General features: G+C 43.6%; 1 protein-coding gene across 1 annotated transcript in view; it reads left to right on the top strand.

Moving 5' to 3' along the window:
- The window catches only part of MED13L (mediator complex subunit 13L), a 196,980-nt gene extending 176,077 nt beyond the window's left edge, over positions 1-20,903 (top strand). The window contains exons 23-31 of the mRNA XM_075434301.1: positions 2,232-2,420; positions 5,184-5,407; positions 5,865-6,007; positions 7,447-7,605; positions 8,663-8,839; positions 11,089-11,243; positions 14,452-14,613; positions 16,712-16,824; positions 18,015-20,903. Of these exons, the coding sequence (XP_075290416.1) occupies positions 2,232-2,420; positions 5,184-5,407; positions 5,865-6,007; positions 7,447-7,605; positions 8,663-8,839; positions 11,089-11,243; positions 14,452-14,613; positions 16,712-16,824; positions 18,015-18,147 (1,455 nt within the window). The 3' untranslated portion in view covers positions 18,148-20,903. The remainder of the gene's footprint in view (positions 1-2,231; positions 2,421-5,183; positions 5,408-5,864; positions 6,008-7,446; positions 7,606-8,662; positions 8,840-11,088; positions 11,244-14,451; positions 14,614-16,711; positions 16,825-18,014) is intronic.
- The last annotated feature ends 799 nt before the right edge of the window (positions 20,904-21,702 follow it).

Below are 21,702 nucleotides of genomic sequence, written 5' to 3'. Positions count from 1 at the left end.
CATGCCTCCTTCCCAGTGGCTCACTCTAAATAACTGGGGGGGAGAACATGAGGCCAGAGATCACAAGCTATGCGGGTACGTGTGCCACACGTGTCAGAAGCAGCGTATGAGTGATTTCTGTGTGCCCTATTCATGCATGCTCAACTTGGCTTACGAGTATTTTAATTGGAATTACTAAAAAAAGAATTGGAAGTTATTAGAGTGTCTCAAATGGAGTATGGAAAACATTTGTTGTTCTTGGTAATCTTGACCTCATCGTTCCCTGAAATGATGGCTGAAACGGTCACCAAGATATTTTAGGCTTGGGGATGAACTGAAAATCAGATTCACAGCTTCTTACTGTGGTAGGCTGCAGGCAAGTGCGTTGATTCAGCCCTGAAGATACTAAAAATAAAATAGCCACTGATAACGTGATGTCTGAAATATAAGAACATATAAACTGTATATTGAAATTCTGTCTTAGTCTGTAGAAGACAACTAATGGCCTTACCAACTCTTTGTAAGTATTGTTTATTTTCTGGGCACTTACTGTTTGTTTCTCAAAATATGTGGCATTTTTCCAGTTCCAGTAAAAATTGTAGACAATTTTCTCTAAGTAAAGGGTAACAGGATATAGTTGCCAGCACAATATTCTCACAGCTGTACCACAGTATACACGAATATACAGTTATTTCAAAATAAATCAAACCCAAATGTTTACAGATCTATTACAATTCACATGTAGAATGGAAAAGCTAGCTCCTGAAATTCTTGGATAAAGAAGTTGCATTTTAAAAACACAGAGTCACATTAGGAAGTAGACGATGCTACTGAAGTAATAATGGTTCAAGCAAGAACCATAGAATAGTAAAAGATTTGTGATACTTAAGTTTTATTACTACTGAAAAAAACTTGTTACAAGAATCTGTTTGGGTCTCACAGCCTTAAATACAACATAAATGTTTTGTATTGGCAGTTTCTGCTCCAAAGATCCCACTGTTCAAAAGAAAACATGTTTGCACAGCTGTGTGTAGGTCATTCTACTTCTCAACAGTACATTAAAAAAAAAAAAAAAAAAAGAGTTTACAGGGATTTCATTCTGATTTTTAAAAGGATTTGATTTGAAAAGCTTATTTTTGTTACGCTTTGTTTACTGCTGAAGGAATGTTGTGCCCTTTCTCCTTCCTGTTCTTGCTGTGCAGATAGGTCTCACCCACCAAACTCAAACCTCTCAGGTAAATCTTACTGCAGTTCCGTTTCGTGCTGCTTCAACGTGTAAATTGAAGTGTCTTACTTCACATTACTCGCTGAGACAAATAAAACTGAACAGTAGCAGAAGATTGCTGAGATTCTGCTGTTTACTAAATTGAAAAGGAGAAAAAACCCCACATCATTATAAGAGAATCTGACTTCTGACTTCTTTAAGAATGTCGCTGTAGTGCTGATTCCCCCATGGACAGCAAACAGCTTCTAATTCTGACCACAGACTGCAGAAGCAAACCTGCCTAAACACACAGTTCAGAACACGGAGGTTACACGGTAAAGGCTACCTGCAAAGGAAGGTGTTGATCAGAAAAAGTTTTTAAAAAATTAAAGACGTTTGAATGTTGGTGTATGGTTTTGGACAAGGATTAAAAAAAATAAAACTACTCCTAAGTTTTTAGGGTATTGCTTTTAAAAGCCACTAGTGGTTACTACTTGTGGTATACTTTGCTAAGTGTTATACGTGTAATTATGTGCCCTTCCCAAATGGCAATATGAATCAGAAAGTGGACTTCAGAAAAATGTAGCAGTCTGTTCTTTTTGTGTAGCTGATTGGGTTTCTCATCCAGTGGTGTTTCTGTCACAGAAAGCAAAATTCACGGAGGGTTCCTCGTAAGCTGTGTTTGTCAGCCACTGCAGCTGTATTACCGTACGGTTCAGTGACTGCTGCCCTGTGAGGAGACTCTTCCGTTGTGTTGGGCTGCAGGAGTCTTGGCTTTGCCAGAGATTTTGCAGCCTTAAATGTCTCACTGTGATGGAAGCGGCCGTTTTGTGTCGGGGAACATCGCTGCTGAATGTCGCAGCCACTCGTGCAGAAGGGCAGTGGCCCTGACGGGAGGCTCCAGATGCTGTAATGCTGAGATTTGAACACCACATACAAAGTGTCGTGGTTGTTAAATGACTAACGAATGGGTGTGTCTGGTTTGAGATGAACAAACGGCTCTTTGAAGACTTTCAGTCACGTTTTATTGTTCATATGAATTCCATAGATTGTGCCTTGCCAGTACATGCTGCAGACAATGAAGGATGAACAGGTTTTCTACATTCAGCACTTGAAGTCCTTGGCCTTTTCGGTGTACTGCCAGTGCAGGAGGCCGCTGCCCACACAGATTCACATCAAGTCTCTCACAGGCTTCGGGCCAGCTGCCAGCATTGAGATGACCCTCAAAAATCCTGAGGTTAGTGCTGCCGTCAAGAAAAGGAAAGCCTGCTAATAAACTGTACCCGCTGTTCTCAAATAGCAAAAAAAGAGTAGAGAAAATACTTTTAGAAGTATTTTTTTCATGGTGTAGAAGACACTGACAATATAAAGGGAAAAGGTAAGCTACTGGTAAATAGAAAATAGTCAGAAAAATGTCAGGCTCCTTGCTTTCAAAACATTTGAAGCTTCAGATTTTGAGTCCTAAAGTAAAAGGTTAAAGTTCAGTGTGAAGGAAGAGAAAACGTGTGCTGTTACTTGGGATTCTGAGACATATTGTAGTTTTAGTCTATGGTAGGCCTACAAGAAAGTGTTTATGTCCAACCTTTATTCATCTACATGTATCTATGCATATATATGAAATGAGTTCCTGTGCCTAATTACAGATATTATATTAATTCCCTGAGGTAATGGAGAAATCCCCCTATTTCAGTGGGCTTATCTTTCATCTGTTTTTTAAACTGTAAATATTCAAACCCTGTTTCTGGAATTTCAGGGATTTCAAAAGAAGAATAATCCATCCTGCTTTCCATGAATGTTTGTCATTCTTTGAAAGATAATGATGACTGTTTTATTTAGATTTAATGGACCAGCTAAACACTTAAACACTTACCTTGGGATAAAGACATGCTTGTTAGGGTTTAAAAACCTAGTTTCAAAATCATCATAAAACCAGCCTATCAGCACGTTTCATTACTCGCATAAAACCATAAGCTCTCGCTGAAAATTTCTAAAAGCAGCATAACCCCAGGCGTCTCCTCTTCACATTCTCTCCTCCTGCTCCCTTCAGAAAGGTAGCTGTTCAGCAAGGTGGATTTTGCAGCAAGTTCCAACAGCCATACTTCAAGCTATTTAGGTGTAAGGGGAAGAGCAATAAACTTGGGAGACCCGTGCAAGCTTCTCCCTCCCTTCAGTTAATGTTTCTGCACTGTTGCCAGGCTGCTGTAGAAAGTGACTTACGCAGAAATACCATGCCTCTTAATGTCTCTAAGAAAACACCGTAACTTACTTTACCTCTAAGCTGATTAACTTGCACTTTGCATTTCATGTTTAGTTTTCCGAAGAGGCAAAAGACACCAAAAAATGGGCAAATGTTTTCATGAGCAGCTTGCATCGAGCCTACTTCATCAGATATCTGCTTTGTCCATTTTACCCGCGTTTGCTGTCAGTCTGCACTGCAGACTTCCAAACTTTGCCTAAAATATTAAGAAAATACCCTGACCATTCAAAATGATTGAGCTTGTTTGGTCAGACCCTTGATGTTTTTTCTTCAGAGAGGAGTTATAAAGCAAAGATAGGTTTGGGGTCAACCAAATAAAAAGCAGCTTTGCAGAAGACCTGGAGGTCCTGTTGGACCAGCACCGTGCCCTCGCAGTGAAGGCGGCAGCAGCCGCCGGGCTGCGTTAGGAAGGTGCTGACGGCAGAGCGAGGGAGGGGGTTGCTCTCCTCTCCTCGGCACTGGTGAGGCTTCACCTGGGACTTACTGTGTCTGGTTTGGGCCTCCTCGGGACAAGACGTGCAGCCATACCGTGGCAGAGGGCCACGAGGATGACAAGGGACGGGAGCATCGCCGAGAGCGCTGCAGCTGTCTAGGCAGGAGGGCTCTGATGTCTGCAGCTGCCTGATGGGAGGGAGTGATGAAGATGGAGCCAGGCTCTTCTCAGCGGTGTCGTGATGGGACGAGGGGCAGTGGGCACAAACTGAAATACAAGGAATTCAGCTTAAATGAAAAAACACAGGAAACCTTTTTTAGTGTAGGAGTGGGTGGAACTAGTTGCCCCGGCAGGCTGAACGTCTCCGTCCTGGAGATGACATCCAGCACCTGTGTGTCCAGTGGTGGAGATACGCAGAGTCCTGCCCACCCTGCTCCAGCTGACCATGCTTGGAGCAGGGGGATTGGACTAGGTGATCAGAGGCCCGTTCCAGTCTCAGCCTCCTGTGATTTCATGATTTTTTACCTTTTTTTTTTTAATAACAGATGGATTTAATAGCTTATTACTGTCAGACTCTGCAGAGGACTACACATTATTTACAATACTCATTTGCTTCTGCTTGTCATTAAAATGCAGTTGAATGGCTTTGATTTCTTACAACCTTCTACATGTTGGTTTTCTGAGGGGTGAGGGGTAGGTTGTTTCTTAGAGATAAGCACTAGCACATGTACAGCACATCTGATGGATTAGTTCAGTTCTGATTCGAAAACCAAAGTATTTCTGAAATTGAATTTCTGTGAGCTATAAGGCTTCAAGAACTTCTGCGATCATGCCTGCTGTTCATGAGAGTGTGTTGTACCTAATGCCAGGTAGAAAACCGTACATGACCACTCGGTGCCTCGCAGCAGATCGTGCTGTCCGTTGTTCTGTAGGTGTTCAGTATGTGTCTGAACACAGGTGAGCAGATGCTGCCAGTTCTAGCAAAAGGATATACAGAGTAACGGGTTTAAACTCCTGACTGTGTCAGAGATCGGTATCACCCTGCCCAAAGACCCTTTTCATACCTTAGTTTCTTTGTATATAAAAAAAAATCTTTAGGTGAGTTTTGAAGTGCATCACTTTTAACATGCAGAAATGAATTGTCTCTAATCACCCTTTTCCCAGTCTCTCTCCTGACTATGAATGCCTTGAATTTATGTCTTGTTTCAAACTTGCATTTTTCTGTACTCACTGCCAGTCAGTGTTTGTGTGCTTCTTGCATTAAATAGTTTTCGCTGTATCTGCTGATGATTGCGTTGACTTTGTTGCAGAGGCCCAGCCCCATCCAGCTATACTCGCCTCCTTTCATACTGGCACCCATCAAAGACAAGCAGACAGAGCTGGGAGAAACGTTTGGAGAGGCCAGTCAGAAATACAACGTGCTTTTCGTTGGGTATTGTTTGTCTCACGATCAGCGTTGGCTGCTGGCATCCTGCACTGACCTTCACGGTGAATTGCTGGAAACCTGCATAGTTAATATTGATTTACCAAACAGGTAGAAACCTTTCTTTTTCACACTAGATCTAGCTGTATAGTTGTCTTCCCTCGCTCTCATTACTTGCGCATCCCTTCTAATGCTATTTCCTGCTGGTGGGATCACGGTAATGTTACAGGGGTAACATTTCAGCTGGCACTTTTATAACTTATAAGCTGGAGAGGAAAAAGGTTACTGAGTTACACTTGCTACGCTTTGTAGGTAGCACTTGTAAAACTTCACAACAACTGGTATGTTGCTCAGCATATTGACACCTCTCACGTGTCACTGCAATAATAGCACCGAGAGCAAGCACATACTTGTTCTGCTCCTTGTTAGTAAAAGGTAAGTTAGGCACTCCGCCGACCTGTAAGAACTCCTACGGAGGGCAAGCAGTGAAATAATTTTATAGAATAGAAATCTGAATATTGGCCCTGATTCCCCTCTTACTGCTTTTTTCCCCTTCCTTACTCTCCAGGTCAAGGAGGAGCAAGTTGTCTGCGCGTAAAATCGGTCTGCAGAAGCTCTGGGAATGGTGCATTGGAATTGTACAGATGACATCGCTGCCTTGGAGAGTTGTGATCGGGCGGCTCGGCCGCCTCGGCCACGGGGAGCTGAAAGGTAGGATGCGTCGGCGCTGTCACTGCCCGTGGCTTTGGAACGCAGGCATGGCTTAGCGTGCGAGGCAGAACAGCTTACGGGTTGATCGGAACCTTTAAAACCAGAAATTGGAGAGTGATAACCCAGCCCCAGCACTGCGTTTCTGTGTTGGTTTGCATAAACAGTTGGCGTGTTTGTACACTGGGTTGGGCGTTACTCCCTCACGTCGCGTAGGTGTCGTGCAGGTTAGCTGGTATTTGCACAGGGTATTTCCAAGCGCAAGTCGCGGGTTTCATAAGATGGTAGAAAAAGATGCGAACAATAGTTATCCTGTCACAGAAACAGAAACAGGATTCAATTCTGACTCCTAAACTTCAACATAAACACAACATTCTTGCAAAAAAAGTACTGAACAAAAAAAATTTTACTTTCTGTGCTATACAAAATTAACTGTTAAGGAGCAATGAGGTACTCTCTGCAGCCTGCAAAGCCTTTGAAAGATTCCACATTCCTGACAGCTCTGTGGGAGCTTAGAGGGAGCTCTGGAGCATTGTAGATGTGGGTGAGGTGCCTCAGTCCAACGAGGGCAGGGACTGCCTTGGTTCACTTCAACAGCGAGTCCTCTCACGGATTTAAATACGTGCATGCAGCATCTTTTCTTCCATTCCTAATGGCTGTGGCCACTATTCAGATTTTGTTTGGTAACTGATTAGAAGAAAATGAGATTCTGAGAGGGTGCTCTCAGTCTGCTTCCATCTCCTGAGTTAGAACATGAAGATAAATTAGACAGGAGGATAAAGATATTTCACGAGTGTTTGTCCTTTTGCTTTAATAGAGGAAGGAGACATGAATTCCTCTGGTTAGCTTATTGTAGGGGATTCTGTATTGCGTGAGATGGGGAAAAAATTGAAAAACAGAGCACAATAAATAACAATTCACTCTGAAAGCACAAAGAAATACTCTAGGGAGGGGAAAAGCAGTAATTAAATGCCTTCTCCCATATAGAACATGAAGGGAAGAAGAGCTGTTGCCTGCCCCAGTAAGGCAGTTTGGTGTCCATCACACCCACAGCAGTGAAATAGAACAAAGGCAGGAAAACAGATTAAGAATGTAATCAGCAACTCCCTCCCTCTTTTTGGAGACATGAAGTTACTTCAATGGCTAAACGTAGTTTCTGGAATGTATATCTGCACCTCCACTGAAATTTGCTTTATTTAGTGTATTTTGTTCATACCAAAGTTCAGCAAAATTTCTCTGATGCTGGGCGTGTGGATTCATATCTCTCTGCTTGCGTTTCAAGTATTGCAGCTGTGCCGGTTTGCAGAGCCGTGCACCTTGTTTACACGGGGAGGGAGTCCAACATAGTGCAGTGTTAAAGAGATGCAAAGTGTTATTAATATTTTGCTGTTTTCAAGCAAGTGCTGGCTATTTATGTTCTATTGTAATATTACTCATTTCAGACTGGAGTATCCTCCTTGGGGAATGTTCCCTGCAGACAATCAGCAAACAGCTGAAGGAGGTGTGCCGCATGTGTGGCATCTCCGCAGCAGACTCTCCTTCTATCCTCAGTGCCTGCTTAGTTGCCATGGAGCCACAGGGATCATTTGTTGTGATGCCAGGTAAATTCTCTCCAACCATTTCAATGCCAGTGAAGCTTTTCTGCTTTTATCTTACCTATCACATAAGCATGTTAACATAGAGAGGGAGATTTGGGAGACTTTTGAGACCAACAACACAGCCTTGACTAGCGTGGCTAACTGGTAGAACATAGGCTGAGACAGCAGAATTCCCAAAACTACCATGAAGAGGTGCTGCCTTGGGAGCGCAGGCTCCGAGGAGGAAAGATGACTGTCCACCGCTGTCCAGCCGATGCCCTTTTCCTTGGCGAGGTGATGTTCTCAGCTAGACCAGTCTCGTCAGCTGAAAGGTGATGTTGCAGAAGCCCTCACGCAAGGAGGAGTGCAGAGCGTGGAAGAGTCTGCAGCATGAAAAACTAGGAGTCTGTGTAAATGGGAGAAAGGATAAACTGACTTGCCTTTGCGTAGACCGAAGTTATTCGGAGAGTTCTATTGTAAGTAGCAGTCCACAGAGTTAGGGTGAAAGAAAATTAAATTTTCAGATTCCCTTTAGTTATTTATTGTATTACATAAGCACGTACTTTTTAATGTACATGGTGACATATCCTTACAAACTACTCTGTTCTTTTTAGTTTAGAAATAAAAGGTTACTACTTGGAACAGAATTAAATGAGCTTGAAAATTACTCATGAAGTTGAATAATTTTCAAAGCAGAGATTTTTGTAACATGAGAAAATAGATGGCAAGTGATGCTTTTTTCAGGTCAGCCAAAGTGGGGGATATTTCATAATTTCACAGATCTGCGTGTGTCAAAAAAAATTTAATTTGCTCATTTGACAAGTAAATCTTTGATTAAGGGACAGCAGAATGGAAGGAAAGGTGGGGCGTTGTATGGGAATTCAGAGCTAAACACTGTCTGTACAACTTGTGATCTTAATTTCATGCTCTCCAGTAATGTATTCTTTTTAAGATAAGAACCTTTAAACACATGTATCAGCTTGCAAAGCAGATGAGAGGTACAGAAATTCAGCTGAACACAGAACACGTATTTTGAAGATGGTGCAAATTAACGTCTCTGTCGTTGCTTTTGTTCTGGAAGATGCTGTCACTATGGGCTCAGTGTTTGGCCGGAGCACTGCGCTGAACCTGCAGTCGTCCCAGCTGAACACCCCGCAGGATGCCTCCTGTACGCACATCCTGGTTTTCCCAACCTCTGCGACTATCCAGGTGGCACCCGCAAATTACCCCAATGAGGATGGATTCAGCCCTACTAACGGTGAGTAAGCACGTGTCTGGTGCGAGAGGAAACACCCGCGAATGCTCCGTCGCTTGCTCGCAGCACAAGCAGAGCTTTACCACCGTGAATAGAACCGGAGCAGACCAGCGTCCTCCCACGGACGCCAGGCCGCCCTGATGTGATTCCAGGGGAACACCGCTGTACCATACAGTTACAGGACAATACACGGTGCTGTTCTGACCTCTGTCTTCAGGTGATCGTAGCGATTTATTCCAGAAGGGACACTGACCAATCCGTATACAAAATGGCACGGACGATAAAATTTTTTTTCTTGTTGTGACTGACTTGTGACTTCATCAGGCCAACTTGTCTGTTAGAGTAGTGGCTTGCTTCCTGCCCTGTTCTGTACAAAGCTTGTGAGGAGCGAGGTAGCTGTTGTAGAACTCTAATCTTCCTGTAAAGCAGGCAAAATAGACCAACCTAAGCATTCGTAATGATAGCAGCATGCTTTCTCAAGCGTATTTAACCCTGCAGTTTGTGTCAGCAAGACTCTGGTTAATACTTCAGAGCAAATAAGTATTTTCCCAACGGGTTTGCCATAAATCCTTAAAAATGATTGTAAAATAATTTACATCAAGAACTTCAACTGCAAAAAAAAAAATAAAAAAAAAAAAAAAAAAATCACAAACTTAGTTTAAGCTACAAACGTTACAATAGACGCATTCGCTGAAGAAGGAAGTTACAGTATAGGGAGGAAGAAAGGCCCACTATTTTTAATGCAAGGGTCCGCTTTGATCTGTTCCTCCTGGAATTCCAGTGGGCCTCACCGAAGGGAAGTTACCTCTCTTAATACTTAAGCAGCTGTCCTTTCAAGGCCCCGGAATCCTGACTGAATGCTGTGCTGACAAATATTTAACCTGCATTAACCTGCCCTTTAGTGCTTCAGATGCTAATTAGAATCGGGTACAAGGACTGGCGTTTTCCAAAATGGTGTTAAATTTAATTTTCTTAACTCTGTTCTATTTAATGATTAAACAGCTTCCTATGCTATTAGCCATCTCATTTATGCTTTGGGGGCTAAGCAGAGCATGACATTAGTTCTGTTTCGTTTACCGAGGCTGTAGGACAGAAGTTAATAAACTAAGTTAATGCATTGCTCTTGCAATCCAGTATTTCTCTTCAGAAGATGGAGAAAAACAACCACCTGCCTGTTTCAGCACTAGGACTTCAGGAGAAATTAGTCTGACACACACGTTCTTTTCCATTGTCATGCGGAGTAAATTCTTCGTTTTCAAGATAAATAATTTCTAATACATAGAAACACATGCCTCTTGTTTAGGGCTTCATGTGTTTTACTGTAACTTTGGCTGCAATGCCAGTTAACCCAGTTAATTCAGACAGCTCCCACTGTCCCTTTCTGTCCCCGAAAATACACTTTAAATGTCATTATACTATTAAAACGTCTTTGCCTGCTGAGAAATCTGGATAAGGAAAAAACCCCTATAAATAAACCATATTGTGATGCTTGTAATTTTTTGCTCTGTGTTGCAAATGACGGAGCAATGGAATGTACTTCTCTTGGAAGGCAAACATATTTTCACTGTATCTTTACGCCCTTCCCACATATTAACATAAACCAAATTAAAATAGCAAGTTGTGGTAACGTAACTGCATTTCATTTCTGAGATGAAAGTAAAATATTAAAAGCTGCGTTGCAGGAAATCCTGGTGCAGTATTTGAAATAACCGTGTCAGTTCGTTGCCTGAGCGTGGAGCGGGCCTTGCTGCCCGTACCGATTCTGTGAGCGATGGCCTTCAGGCTGCTCGGGCGGCTCCCAGAATGTTCTGAGGAAACGTGCCGACGCACTGGTGCAGCACGAGGAGCCTGAGAGCAGCACGTGCCGAGAGCAACAGCCGTGGGTTTGTTCGGTGTATTGCAAGGATTTTGTTGATGGATTTCTGTGACCAGCTGCAGAGAGCTGTCATTTTTTCTGTTACAAAGTTCCACTGGGATTTTTGTTAAGCTGGTACGGTGGGATTTTTGTTCGCTCTATGACCATTGTTAAAATTCATGATTTTCGTAGATGTCTGCCAACTTTTCCTTTCAAGTCTGTGCGGTTGCAGGCAAAGGTAGTAAGGAGGATTAAACAGTAAAGTGTTTATCTATGCTTTCAGGTGTCTCAACAGTATATTAAAAAAAAGGACTGATAATAAATGAAAGGGAATGGTAGTAAATTACAAAAATGAGTACAGCACATTGGAACTTATTTTTCTTTCCTTTCCTTTCAGACGACATGTTTGACCTCCCATTCCCAGATGACATGGACAATGACATTAGAATTTTAATAACAGGGAATCTTCACTCTTCACCAAATTCCTCCCCAGTTCCTTCCCCTGGATCGCCATCTGGCATTGGAGTGGGGTCGCACTTCCAGCACAGCAGGGTAAGGCTGTAGCACTTCAGGGCTTACGCTGCTGAAAGCAAACCACAAAAAAGACCCAAATCCTGCAGCAAAATCTTTCTTTCCTGTAGATTCTCAAACATAATTAGGTCAACAGCAAGCAGGAATTAACGTTAAAATTGAAGGTGCTGGTTAAGCACTATTGTAGAAGACGCCTCTGCATTGACTATTTACATCTCTACAGTTGATTGTTAGCGTACAAGATAATTGAGGGGAAGAGAGAAAGAGGAGAGAGAAGCTTTATTTTTGTGTGGCAGAGACCTATCTAATGACCCTGTATAAATTTAATCTGTACTCATGCATTTTTTCCTGGAAAATCGTATGTAACATGCCTGGCACGGAGTGACAGGTCTCGGAGAGAAAGGAAGGTATGACAGCTCTCTTCACGTGGATTTCTAGGGAGGCACGGAGGGAGAGAATTCTCCTACTAATAAAACCCTGCTCACAGAAACTCCGCAGGTGCTGGATGTTTATGCAAATGTTGTTTTCTTAGTAAAAATTAGCCCAGAGCACATAGTGTTTGTAAGTTATTTTTGTTTGAAGTGGCTTTTATAAAGTTGGTTCCAACACCAATGATTACTTAAAATGCAAATTATTTTTGGTAATTTAAGGCTTTTTTTTTTTTTTATCAGCTTTAGCATAATTTGGATCATGTTTGGTGGAACTCTCTTACTCGTACGTTTAATTGCATCAGAGACTTAGCTGTACTCTTAAAATGGTTTCCATCACCAGTATGTAGAAGTTTGACACTTCATAATTTCCTGTGGAGAGGTTTTATTCTAGAAGTAGTACATTTAAAGCAGTAGCATATTACTTCTTTACTAAATAATGGAGTATTTTATTAAAGAAAGAGGCTAACTTTTATACAGGAAACAGAGAACCCCATGCATTAGGGAGTTCTGGTTTAGTCATCTGCCATAATTTAAGTAACTGGATCTGGATCTGTGCCTGGCACTGGTGGCTTTAAACAGCCTCAAGAGCAGCTGTAAATCGGGTATGAAAGGAAGTTCACAATAGATACTTACAAGAGGTACACGTACAGCTAAGGTACTGGCCTGTGAACGATGCTGCTCATGCAGCCTCTCTAACAAAGCACTGCATTTTTCTAAATGTAAGTAAGATCTCTTAGGAAAAGAATTCTCCCTCCCTGAAAATGACTGACTAAATGGGGTTTGTTTCACCACCTGGAAGGAGAAAGTCCTGCCTGTGTTTTCCTTGCAACCTCTGCCAAAATGCTTCAAAAGTCAGCTTAATACAACCCGCAAGTGAAAAATCACTTCTGCACCAGCCACAAAAACGCTAATGCTGTATTTAGTGATCTCAGTACACAGCCACCCTACCTTCTGTTAATACTCCAGTCCACTTTTCAAAGGCGAAATAATCGCACATGACTGTCACTTGGTTATTTCAAACGGGTATGTGGGCAAATTAAACGTTTTAAATTCTGTTACTAAACCCTCCAGCCATAAATCACAGCTCATCACTCATTACAATTCCTCTCTCTTATTTAGTTTATTCAACGATCGCTATCCTTTACCACTTCTAGAAATGTGTTTACAAAACTTACTCTCAGTGGAACTCCAGCCAAGTGGCTTAAGAACAGCTCTGAAAGGTTAATGACCAAAGAGCTTAGAGACCTGCACAAGCCATTTCTAGATGAACCCGTCATAGTAATTCAGTTTAACCATTAACGAGGGCCTAGTAATTGATGTGTAATTTTTGGTTTTAAAAAAGCAGCAGCGTGTGATCATTACCTTGTGGGTCAGGGAGGGTCAAGCCTTCGTCCGTGTAACCCGTAATTGATTGCTGCAGCTCAGCAGTGCAAGGCCTGATTGCTCAGCAGCCAGTTCCAAGGTTTGCTGGTAGGCTTTCCGAGGGCCCACAGCCAGGTGAGCTGCAGCCTCCTCCAAGCTTTATGGAGTGTTTAACTTGCTTTGATGCCTGATCAAGATATCGCTGTTGGAGAAAGATCTGCTTGAAGGACTAGCAGTGCAGGCTTTCTGATGAAGCAGGTTTCTGTGCAGTGGAATCTTTCTTCTTTTTTCTTTTTTTTAATAACCAGTTGACTTAAAAGATGTTTATGGATTAAATAAGTTGCTGTCCCAGTTCTTCTGGGGTAAGTTACAAGCTGAAATACTTCACAGGCATCTTTTGCGTTTTTCCTCCATGAAATAAAAGCAAAATAATAAAGGGTGTTTCCAACAAAACCAAATGCATTTAAAATAGGAATGTACCCTAGAATGGAATGGCAGTCGCCCTCTCTGATACCTAAGCAGACCCTTGTAGGTTAGGTAATACGGTTCAGGATAGGTAGGGTATGTATGTATACACGCAGGATGAGGTAAGCAAGCTCACACCAAGTGTATGGAAGGTTCAGTCTAGGTTTTACTCTACAGAAATAAAACCACAAACAGATATGCTGACAGGCAGCGGCTCACATGTCTGATGAAACCGGCTGTAGAACTCCATTCTTCTTGTTTAACTCTCTCCTCTCCAAATAACTCTTTGGTCCAGCTACAAGGATATGAGTAACTAATACTGCAAAAATTACAGTATATAAATAAATGAATAAGTGATAGAAATTGAGAAGCAGGAGAGCTGTTTCCTTTTCCCCACAGTTCCCCCGCTTGGTAGTACAAATAGAAATGAAGCAGTGTCTTCTGCCCAAGCGCCCGTAGCACGGAATAGCCGGTGTCGCATTGTTTTGCTGTCAGTAACTGAGAAAGCACCCACAGCCAGACGGACACTCTCTGCTCTTCCGTACTGGAGTGTGTAACACATCCTTCCTCTAGCCGAGGTCAGGAAGGCGTGCAGAGCAAACTGCTGGCTTTGGCATGTACAGGAGAAGCCTGTGAGGCTTTATAAACTCCAGTTCAACACTGGTCAGCTCCACGTGCGCACAAGCAGCTGTTCAGATGCGCAGCCAGAGCCCAGAACCTCCAGGTTACTCCGTGGCATCCAATTCCCCACGCGCTTGGTTCAGTCTGGGTGGTGAACACTGCAGTTTGGGAATCTAAAGTGATTCTGGGACAGAAGCCTGGAGTACCCAGCTACAGGGGGAAAAGGATAACTCAGTAATAACCAGACAGAACGGGATTAAATACTGAGTAATTAGCAAACCAAATTAATGTTACTGAAGTGGGATGTAATGACATAAATCAACCCCCTGCTTTTTCCACTCTTCTTTCAGAGCCAAGGGGAGCGTCTCCTTTCCAGAGAAGCCCCTGAAGAACTGAAGCAGCAGCCTCTTGCTCTCGGATACTTCGTATCAACTGCCAAAGCTGAGAATCTCCCGCAGTGGTTCTGGTCATCCTGTCCTCAGGCACAGAACCAGTGTCCCCTCTTCCTGAAGGTCTGTCTTGGTGTCCTTTCACAGGGGAAGGAGAAGAATTCTATTTATATCCTATGAATTTTCTTTAAAAATGTTGGCTTTTACTGTCACAACTGTGACAGTACTGGAAACAGAAATGCAATTTTAGGTTTCAATTCACTTAAGATAGCTGGCTAATAAAACTAAATTCTCTGCTCCTAAAGCCCTTACCTGAAAATGGAATAGTTTGGCAGCTTCTGAATACAGCATTGTCAAAGCTGTGCCTGCTGTTACAGAAGTGTCCCAGTTTTCGTTTTCAGCCTAGGACCGGAGGGACATAGCTTCTGTTCTGCCGTAATCCAGTTAGGAGACACAGATTAAACGTTAGAAAGGAGAGCAGGCGCCTCCAGATAGAGCATCTACTACCCATTTCTGTTTCCCTAGTTGTGAAAGTTGCCCAGCGGAGTCTGTAGTGTCAGAGTGGACCTCGTACCTTCCATCCCAGCATCGCAAGTGCTTGTGAGACATATACTGCAGAATTGGTTCAGTTCCTGGAGATTCCCTGATCCCTGTAGCGTGTCATGCAGCTTCTTATTTGAATCAAACAAAAAATGTGAACTAGGGAGCATGGAAAGAAGGTGAAAAATCTGCCTTGAATAGCATCACGTAACTATTCGAGCAAACAAGATACAGAATAATAGATAGTACCACTTCCTTTATCCATTCCCAGCTTAATTAACAAATACTAAACTTCTTTGCAAGTCTCTTAACTCCGTTCTCTGGTCCGTGTCTGTCAGGCGGTTATCAGAGTAAAGGTGTTCAATATGTCTCGGTTCTTTCCTCATGCAAAATACGGAGGTTTAGGGCTGATGTTAATCATGACTGGCAGTCAGGTGGGCAGGCTTTGTGTTCAGTGCAGCACCTCCACCAGCAACGCACTGAGCCTTGCTCCTTACACTGCGCTTTTCACAGATAGGCTTCCCTGCAGCGTGTGCTTTTCTCTAAACCTACAGAACGGAGAGCTCAAAATAATGTGAAAAATAAACCAACGTGTTTTTGGAGCTAGAGATGAAGTTTTACGCTAAACTTCAAACTACCTTTTTTTTGTGAATGAGTAATCCAAAGGCTGTGTTTCAGTTCCAGCAGTAAAAACGTAGTCAGCAGAGCTCCAGGCGACTTGATGAATTCCTTCCGTAAGCCTGTGCTAGCCTTGTGCTAGAGAGAAGGAGCCGCCACCTTCCCTGCACCACCCCCCCGGCCCAACACAACTGCGCTCTCAGATCTAGGCCGAGTTAAACGTTTAATTCGACTTGGAACACGCTGTTTGGGTTTGGACGATTTTTAATGAAAGCAAGGGGCGGAATTCATGCAGTAACTTGTACACCGTGCAGGGAGCAGGTGGTGCGGTCTCCTTTGTGCTGCACGGCGCTGCAATTAGGAAGCTTGTACGGCATGTGAGGTGCACGGATTCAAGTCATCTTTGTCTCATTTGGATTAAGTATTTTTGAGCTGAAGTATTTCACCTCTCATGGTGTGCCGTAATTGGCGGAGCAGAGATGAGAGGTTTTGCCTCGGCAGGCTGTGTGGTGCGTGAGGCTGCCCACTCGAAAGGCTCACAGGCCTGCTCCACCGCCACGCCCGATCGGTACGAAATCCTTCTCCTACTCCTGGGTGAACTGATGCACAGGAGAGGGGTGAGACAGACTGGGAAAGCGCAAGGGCTGAGAGCAGGAGCCGGGCTGCGCTGCTGGCTGGACACCCCGCTGGTGTGTGGTGCTGGGGTGGGTCTTCTCCTGGGAGAGCCAGAAGAATCGCAGTGGGTTGTTGCTGAAGTCCCGAAAGAACCACTGACACATCCCAGGTGCTGCCCCTCATCACTTCATCCCCGAATAAAATTAAGAACAGAATTCAGCATTCGTTTTTAACGATCCTCGATTCCAGTCAAAAAGAGAAGTCAGTTTATTCAAAAAATGTAATCATTATGGAACCTGGAAAAATACACATGGTCATGGTGGGTTCAGCAGAGCATTGCCAGCTTCCCGTGCTGTCCTGAGCCAACGCAGAGTGTGTTTGTTCACTGTGACTCTGAGGAAGTATGTGCTCTGTGAAGAGTTAATTTGTGCTTTTTTCCTTTGCACAGGCCTCATTACATCACCACATCTCTGTAGCGCAGACGGATGAGCTTCTACCTGCCAGAAATTCTCAGCGCGTTCCTCACCCCCTTGACTCTAAAACTACATCCGATGTCTTGAGGTAACGCCTTTCAGGTGTGGCATTTCCTCCCAAGGTCATGGGGACTGAGCTCTGAAATTTCCCAGGGACCTTTTCAACCTGGCAAAACACTTTCTTAGCGTTAGCAACAGCTTCTAGCCCTGCTGTGCCCTACGTGTGTGTCTCAGAGCAGCAAGCAGCTCTGCTATAGCTGCTACCTCCAGCCCCAAAGAGCGGGACGGTGAGGGTTACCTCATCAGTTGTCCGCACTCCTGTACGAACAACGTGAAGGAAACTGAGAACGGGCTTTGCCTTACCCAGTGGATACCTTGGTGTGCCTCCCAAAGGCGGGTCTGTTCAGCTGATGCTCTAATCTGGACTGCGTCAGTCATTGTTTTTAGTCACCAAACCAGGCCGATATATAGGAGGAGATCAAAGTACTCTCCTGATAGCAGTGTCTTAGGAATTGGCGTTCTTCCGGAATTCATGCAGGGTTGTGTTCCGTGTTGTACAGGAGAACTGGAGGACTGCTTGCCTCCACCCCACCTGCTGGGGACTGAAAAAAGGATCTGTGCTGTGAGACAGCGTACAGGGTGGAACGCACCCGTGAACAAACACGGACGCTTAACCAGGCAGTGGGTGTCGGCAGGAAACGCGAAGGATAACCTAATCTAAGACAGTTGGTGGAGTTTGTGTTATTCTGGAAGGCCTGAGTTTGCATCCTCGTAGAAGCCGGAGCTGTCGCAGCTGTCCGGAGGTGCGGTGTGGTGCACGGGGAAAGAACGAGCGACAGCAGGCACCGGTTACCACATGACCAATTCTAGTCAGATACAGGGCCACACAAAAAGTGCAATCAGATACTGGCACAGGTTGCCCAGAGAGGCTGTGGAGCCCCATCCCTAGAGGTGCTGAAGACTCAAGGCTTTGAATGCAGAGGTTCCTTCCAGCTGCTCTCTGACTCCCCGGTCTCTGCTCTGTCCTGGGGAGGGCTCATTCAGATAGCTCGGTTCCAGTTCAAACACACTGAAACTAAACATTTGTGCTTCCTCCCTCCTCGTTCTCAGGGAGTTTCGTACTTCACCAGCGCCACCACTGTCAGTAGAGCCAGGCAGCCCCCAGGGCACTGTCTCCAGGAGACACCAGAGATGAGTTGAAGTAAATCTTCCAGAAGAGACACGAAGGAAAGGAGTAAGCGATCCCAGTCTGATGTCTCTGTGCGTTTCTCTTCGCAGGTTCGTTTTGGAGCAGTACAATGCACTGTCCTGGCTCACCTGTAACCCTGCCACTCAGGATCGCAGCTCCTGCCTTCCTGTCCACTTCGTGGTGCTCACGCAGTTGTACAATGCCATCATGAACATACTTTAATAGATAGAAAAGCACTTGTTCCTCTGGCTTATTCTCCCCTCGACCCGAGAACCGTGCCACAGTCTGCAAAGATCACAACTCTGCTTCTCTTCAGACCAGTCCTGTGCTGTGCTTCTGTTCCTCCGAAAGCACACGTGAATTCTGCAGTGTGCGGAACGAAACTACCCATTGACATCTCTGGCAGCTTCAGTCCAAATCTGGGAACATCCACGAACAGCGAACACAGAGAAACCTCGAGCCAGTGTTAGTTTGGTGGCCCAGTAACTACTGGTCAGTGTGATTATTTTTTTTAATATTTTATTTTTTTAAGGAAGACTACGGTATCTTTTTGCATTAGGAACTCTGATCCACAACCAAGAGCAGTTTCAGCCCTGCGAGTAAAAATAATTTGTAGTGACCAGTTTGGGTTGTCCAAAACTTATTTTGTCGTTTGAGCGTCAGAAACTGGGACTTTGCAGGAGAAAAAAAGAAAAAACCAACCCACGCAGTTGTAGTCTCGTATAAATATTGGAGTTTTCTGTCTACCTGGAGTTCCTGTCAGAGTGGATTGGGATGAATGCATGCATTTCTTACCTGTCCATGTAGATATGAATGGTCTGGAGACATTTTATTTATTTTTAGGTTTGGGGAGGGGAGGGATTAAATTATAAAGGACCAGGAACAGTAGAATCTCTTAAAAATCCAGCTCCGCTCCACTGTAGGGTTATTTATCTCCGTACCTCTCACTCTTCTGACCTGGAAATCAAAAGCGAAGCTCGTAAGAGTCGGAGGCCGGGCGGGGAAGGGAAGGGTGTTCCGGCCAGGACAGCCTCGCGTTTTGAGGAATCCTCCCCTGCGTGCAGCCTGGTCGCAGCGAGCGACGGCCAGTGGTGAATGAAGGACAACACTACCTACGGAGAGGGTGAGAGGGAGGGAGGAGGAGAAATACTTTAAAGCCCGATGTAAGGGCCAATGGAAAGTGGTAAATTAATCTATTGTAGAGCTACGATTGAAATATATTTCCAGTAAATTTAGTGATGCTAGGAAAGTATTTACTGAAACCCACGTCGCCCTGTGATTCCGGGCAGACTCGTCCATGTACATATCCAAAAATATGGTTTTTGTTTACACTAAATCAGTTACAAATCTGGTGTATTTTTTCTGACTATAGGAATATTATTTCAAAGAAATAATTTTTAAAAATTATATCATTAAATTAGTACTTGAAGTTATACCACTGTGGTGGAAAAGTTACTTTGTGTAGTAAAATGCTTGCCATTTTAAAGGTTAATGGCTAATTGAAGTATTTTTATGACTCCTTCATTCCAGGCTTCGAGGCGTTTATATTTAAACTCCCGTTTTCTAATGTTTGTCGTTGCACTGTGCAGCAGGCGTGGACTGCCTTACGGGAGGGGTCGGGCACTTTGATCGGGCTGTGTGACCTACTTAGCTATCTGTGGAGAAAAAACTACCAATTTTAAAGTTCTTCCAAAAGACTTTCGTGTTCTGGTTAAAAAAAGTGAAATTCTATGATTTTAAAAAGTATTTTTCTTGAGATAATGTAACATTTAAAACAAATTATATAAAATAATAAAAAAAAAAGAATCGCTTGTGTAATGAGAAGGTGAAGTCGGAGAAGGAACCTGTAAATGGATGATTCCGTTCTCTGCACCGCACCTACCGTGTGGGATCCTCTTTGCAATGTATAGGTTAAAAAAAAATAAAAATCTGATATCAAACCATTTGTATCTAATGTGTACAGTGTAAAATTGACTTTAAAAATATTGCAGTACTATTTTTTCTTAATCAGAAAAGAAAATTCTCAAGGCCTTTTGAAGAGCATAAAAAGATGAAGATTGTAAACTTGTATAAAAAAAATTTAACTTGGGGAGGAAAAAATGTAAAGTAGACATTTGTAATCTTTTACCATTTGGGGGTTATTTGTTCCCAGGATTCATCTGAACTTTGGATTCTCATTTTGTTCGTTCTTTTTAAATGGGCCGTTTTTATCCAGGGGCGTTTCTTCCCCAGCAACCTGGTTCTAAGCAAAAATTACGAATCAAAAAGGGCAGCAAGGAGTAGTTTTCATCTGGTGTCTTTTATTTAATTTTTTTAAGTTAAGAGAAGCTGGTGACATATTTATACGTTTTTGTGCAAAATAAATGAATGGCAATAGATTTTAAAGAAAAATCTTATGTACTTCAGTGTGAAAAGTTCTGTATAATATTTCCCTTAAATATGCATTATTTTACTTGTGAGTTTTTTACTGAATTAATCTGAAATGTACAAGCCCTGGCTTTCCTACAGAGTGAAGAAAGTTATTTTATTTTTTTTTTTTTATTTCTAACTTTGGAAATTCATGCCTAAATCGGAATTATTATTACAGTTGTTTGAGCTAAAGGGAGAGGGAGGGGGTGGGGACTGTCCAGCATGCTTGTATGTATATTTCAGAACCTTTTTTAAATGTAAAAGCTGTACATTTCTGGGGAGTTCTGAATTTCTTTTCGGTTTTGTTTTTTTTTTTTCTCTCTCTGAGCATTTTGCAGTGAGCTTCTTTTATATATAGCCGACAATTTGAAAGAAAACAAAAAAAAATGTGAAGTTCATTTTAAATCTACAGTATATCGCTGGTACAATACACTAAAAAAAGACTTTGATAAAAAGAAACAATAATAATAAAGACCTCCATTTTAAATGTCATTCATATATACCTTGTGGATGAGAGCTATATACTTTTACACACTTTTTTAGATGAATAAATTATTGAATTACTGAAACTGCTGGTGGAGTTTTATTCTGACGAGTATTTTCTTTAACTCTCACATTTTAGCATTGTAGCTGAAGGAGGGCTTGCGTTCCGGGGTGCAGATTCCATGTGGTGTGAAGGGAACCGAAATGAATTTGAGGGCTCTGTCGTATTGATGGGCTCTGGAGGGACGCGCTGCTGCCTCCCCGGCCCGGACCCAGTGCCTGCCCGCTGTTCCCAGTCGCTGCGCGTCGCTGCGGCTGTGGCTGTCGGGACCCCCTGCAGAGCCCAGGGCTCATCCAGGTGCAGAAGGGTTCACTCTGCAGTGGTACTGACGTCAGAGCAAAGCAGAGCAGTCGTTCCGTTGCAGATGGCTGCTGGAAGGGGAGATTTGGTGGCAGCAGTGCAAAGGTCGAGATGAACAGACTCAGAACTCTGCCAGGCAGGGGGTGGAAGCAGCCTGGGGTGGTCTGGTGGCACGCGAGCAGCGGCTGCTTCGCAGGAGTGCCGCTGATCACGAGGGCTCCATCCGTTCCAGGCGATGTGTCTGTGTACAGCAGGTGAGTCTCTAACGGGACGTTCCAGTGGCAGCCTGCTGGAGTTGCACCTGCGCTGGCCAGGGGCTTGGTTCGGTGGCAGGACCTCCCTTCCAACCCCGCCATTCTGTACTGAGTGGGGTCGTTTCTGAACGCAGGCGCGTGGAGCAAGGTCAGTGAACAGCTAGGCCCCAGGCCCTTCCTGTGCTGCGCCTTCGGGAGCCTCTGTACCAAACCAGGGGTCTGTTCTGCGTTCATCTCCCGTAAGAACAGTTCTAGAACAATCTTCAGATA

This window comes from Opisthocomus hoazin, chromosome 13, assembly GCF_030867145.1.
Source record: "Opisthocomus hoazin isolate bOpiHoa1 chromosome 13, bOpiHoa1.hap1, whole genome shotgun sequence".
Classification (NCBI taxonomy): domain Eukaryota; kingdom Metazoa; phylum Chordata; class Aves; order Opisthocomiformes; family Opisthocomidae; genus Opisthocomus; species Opisthocomus hoazin.
Note: the sequence above shows the minus strand (reverse complement) of the source record. Positions and strands in the feature narration are given on the sequence as shown.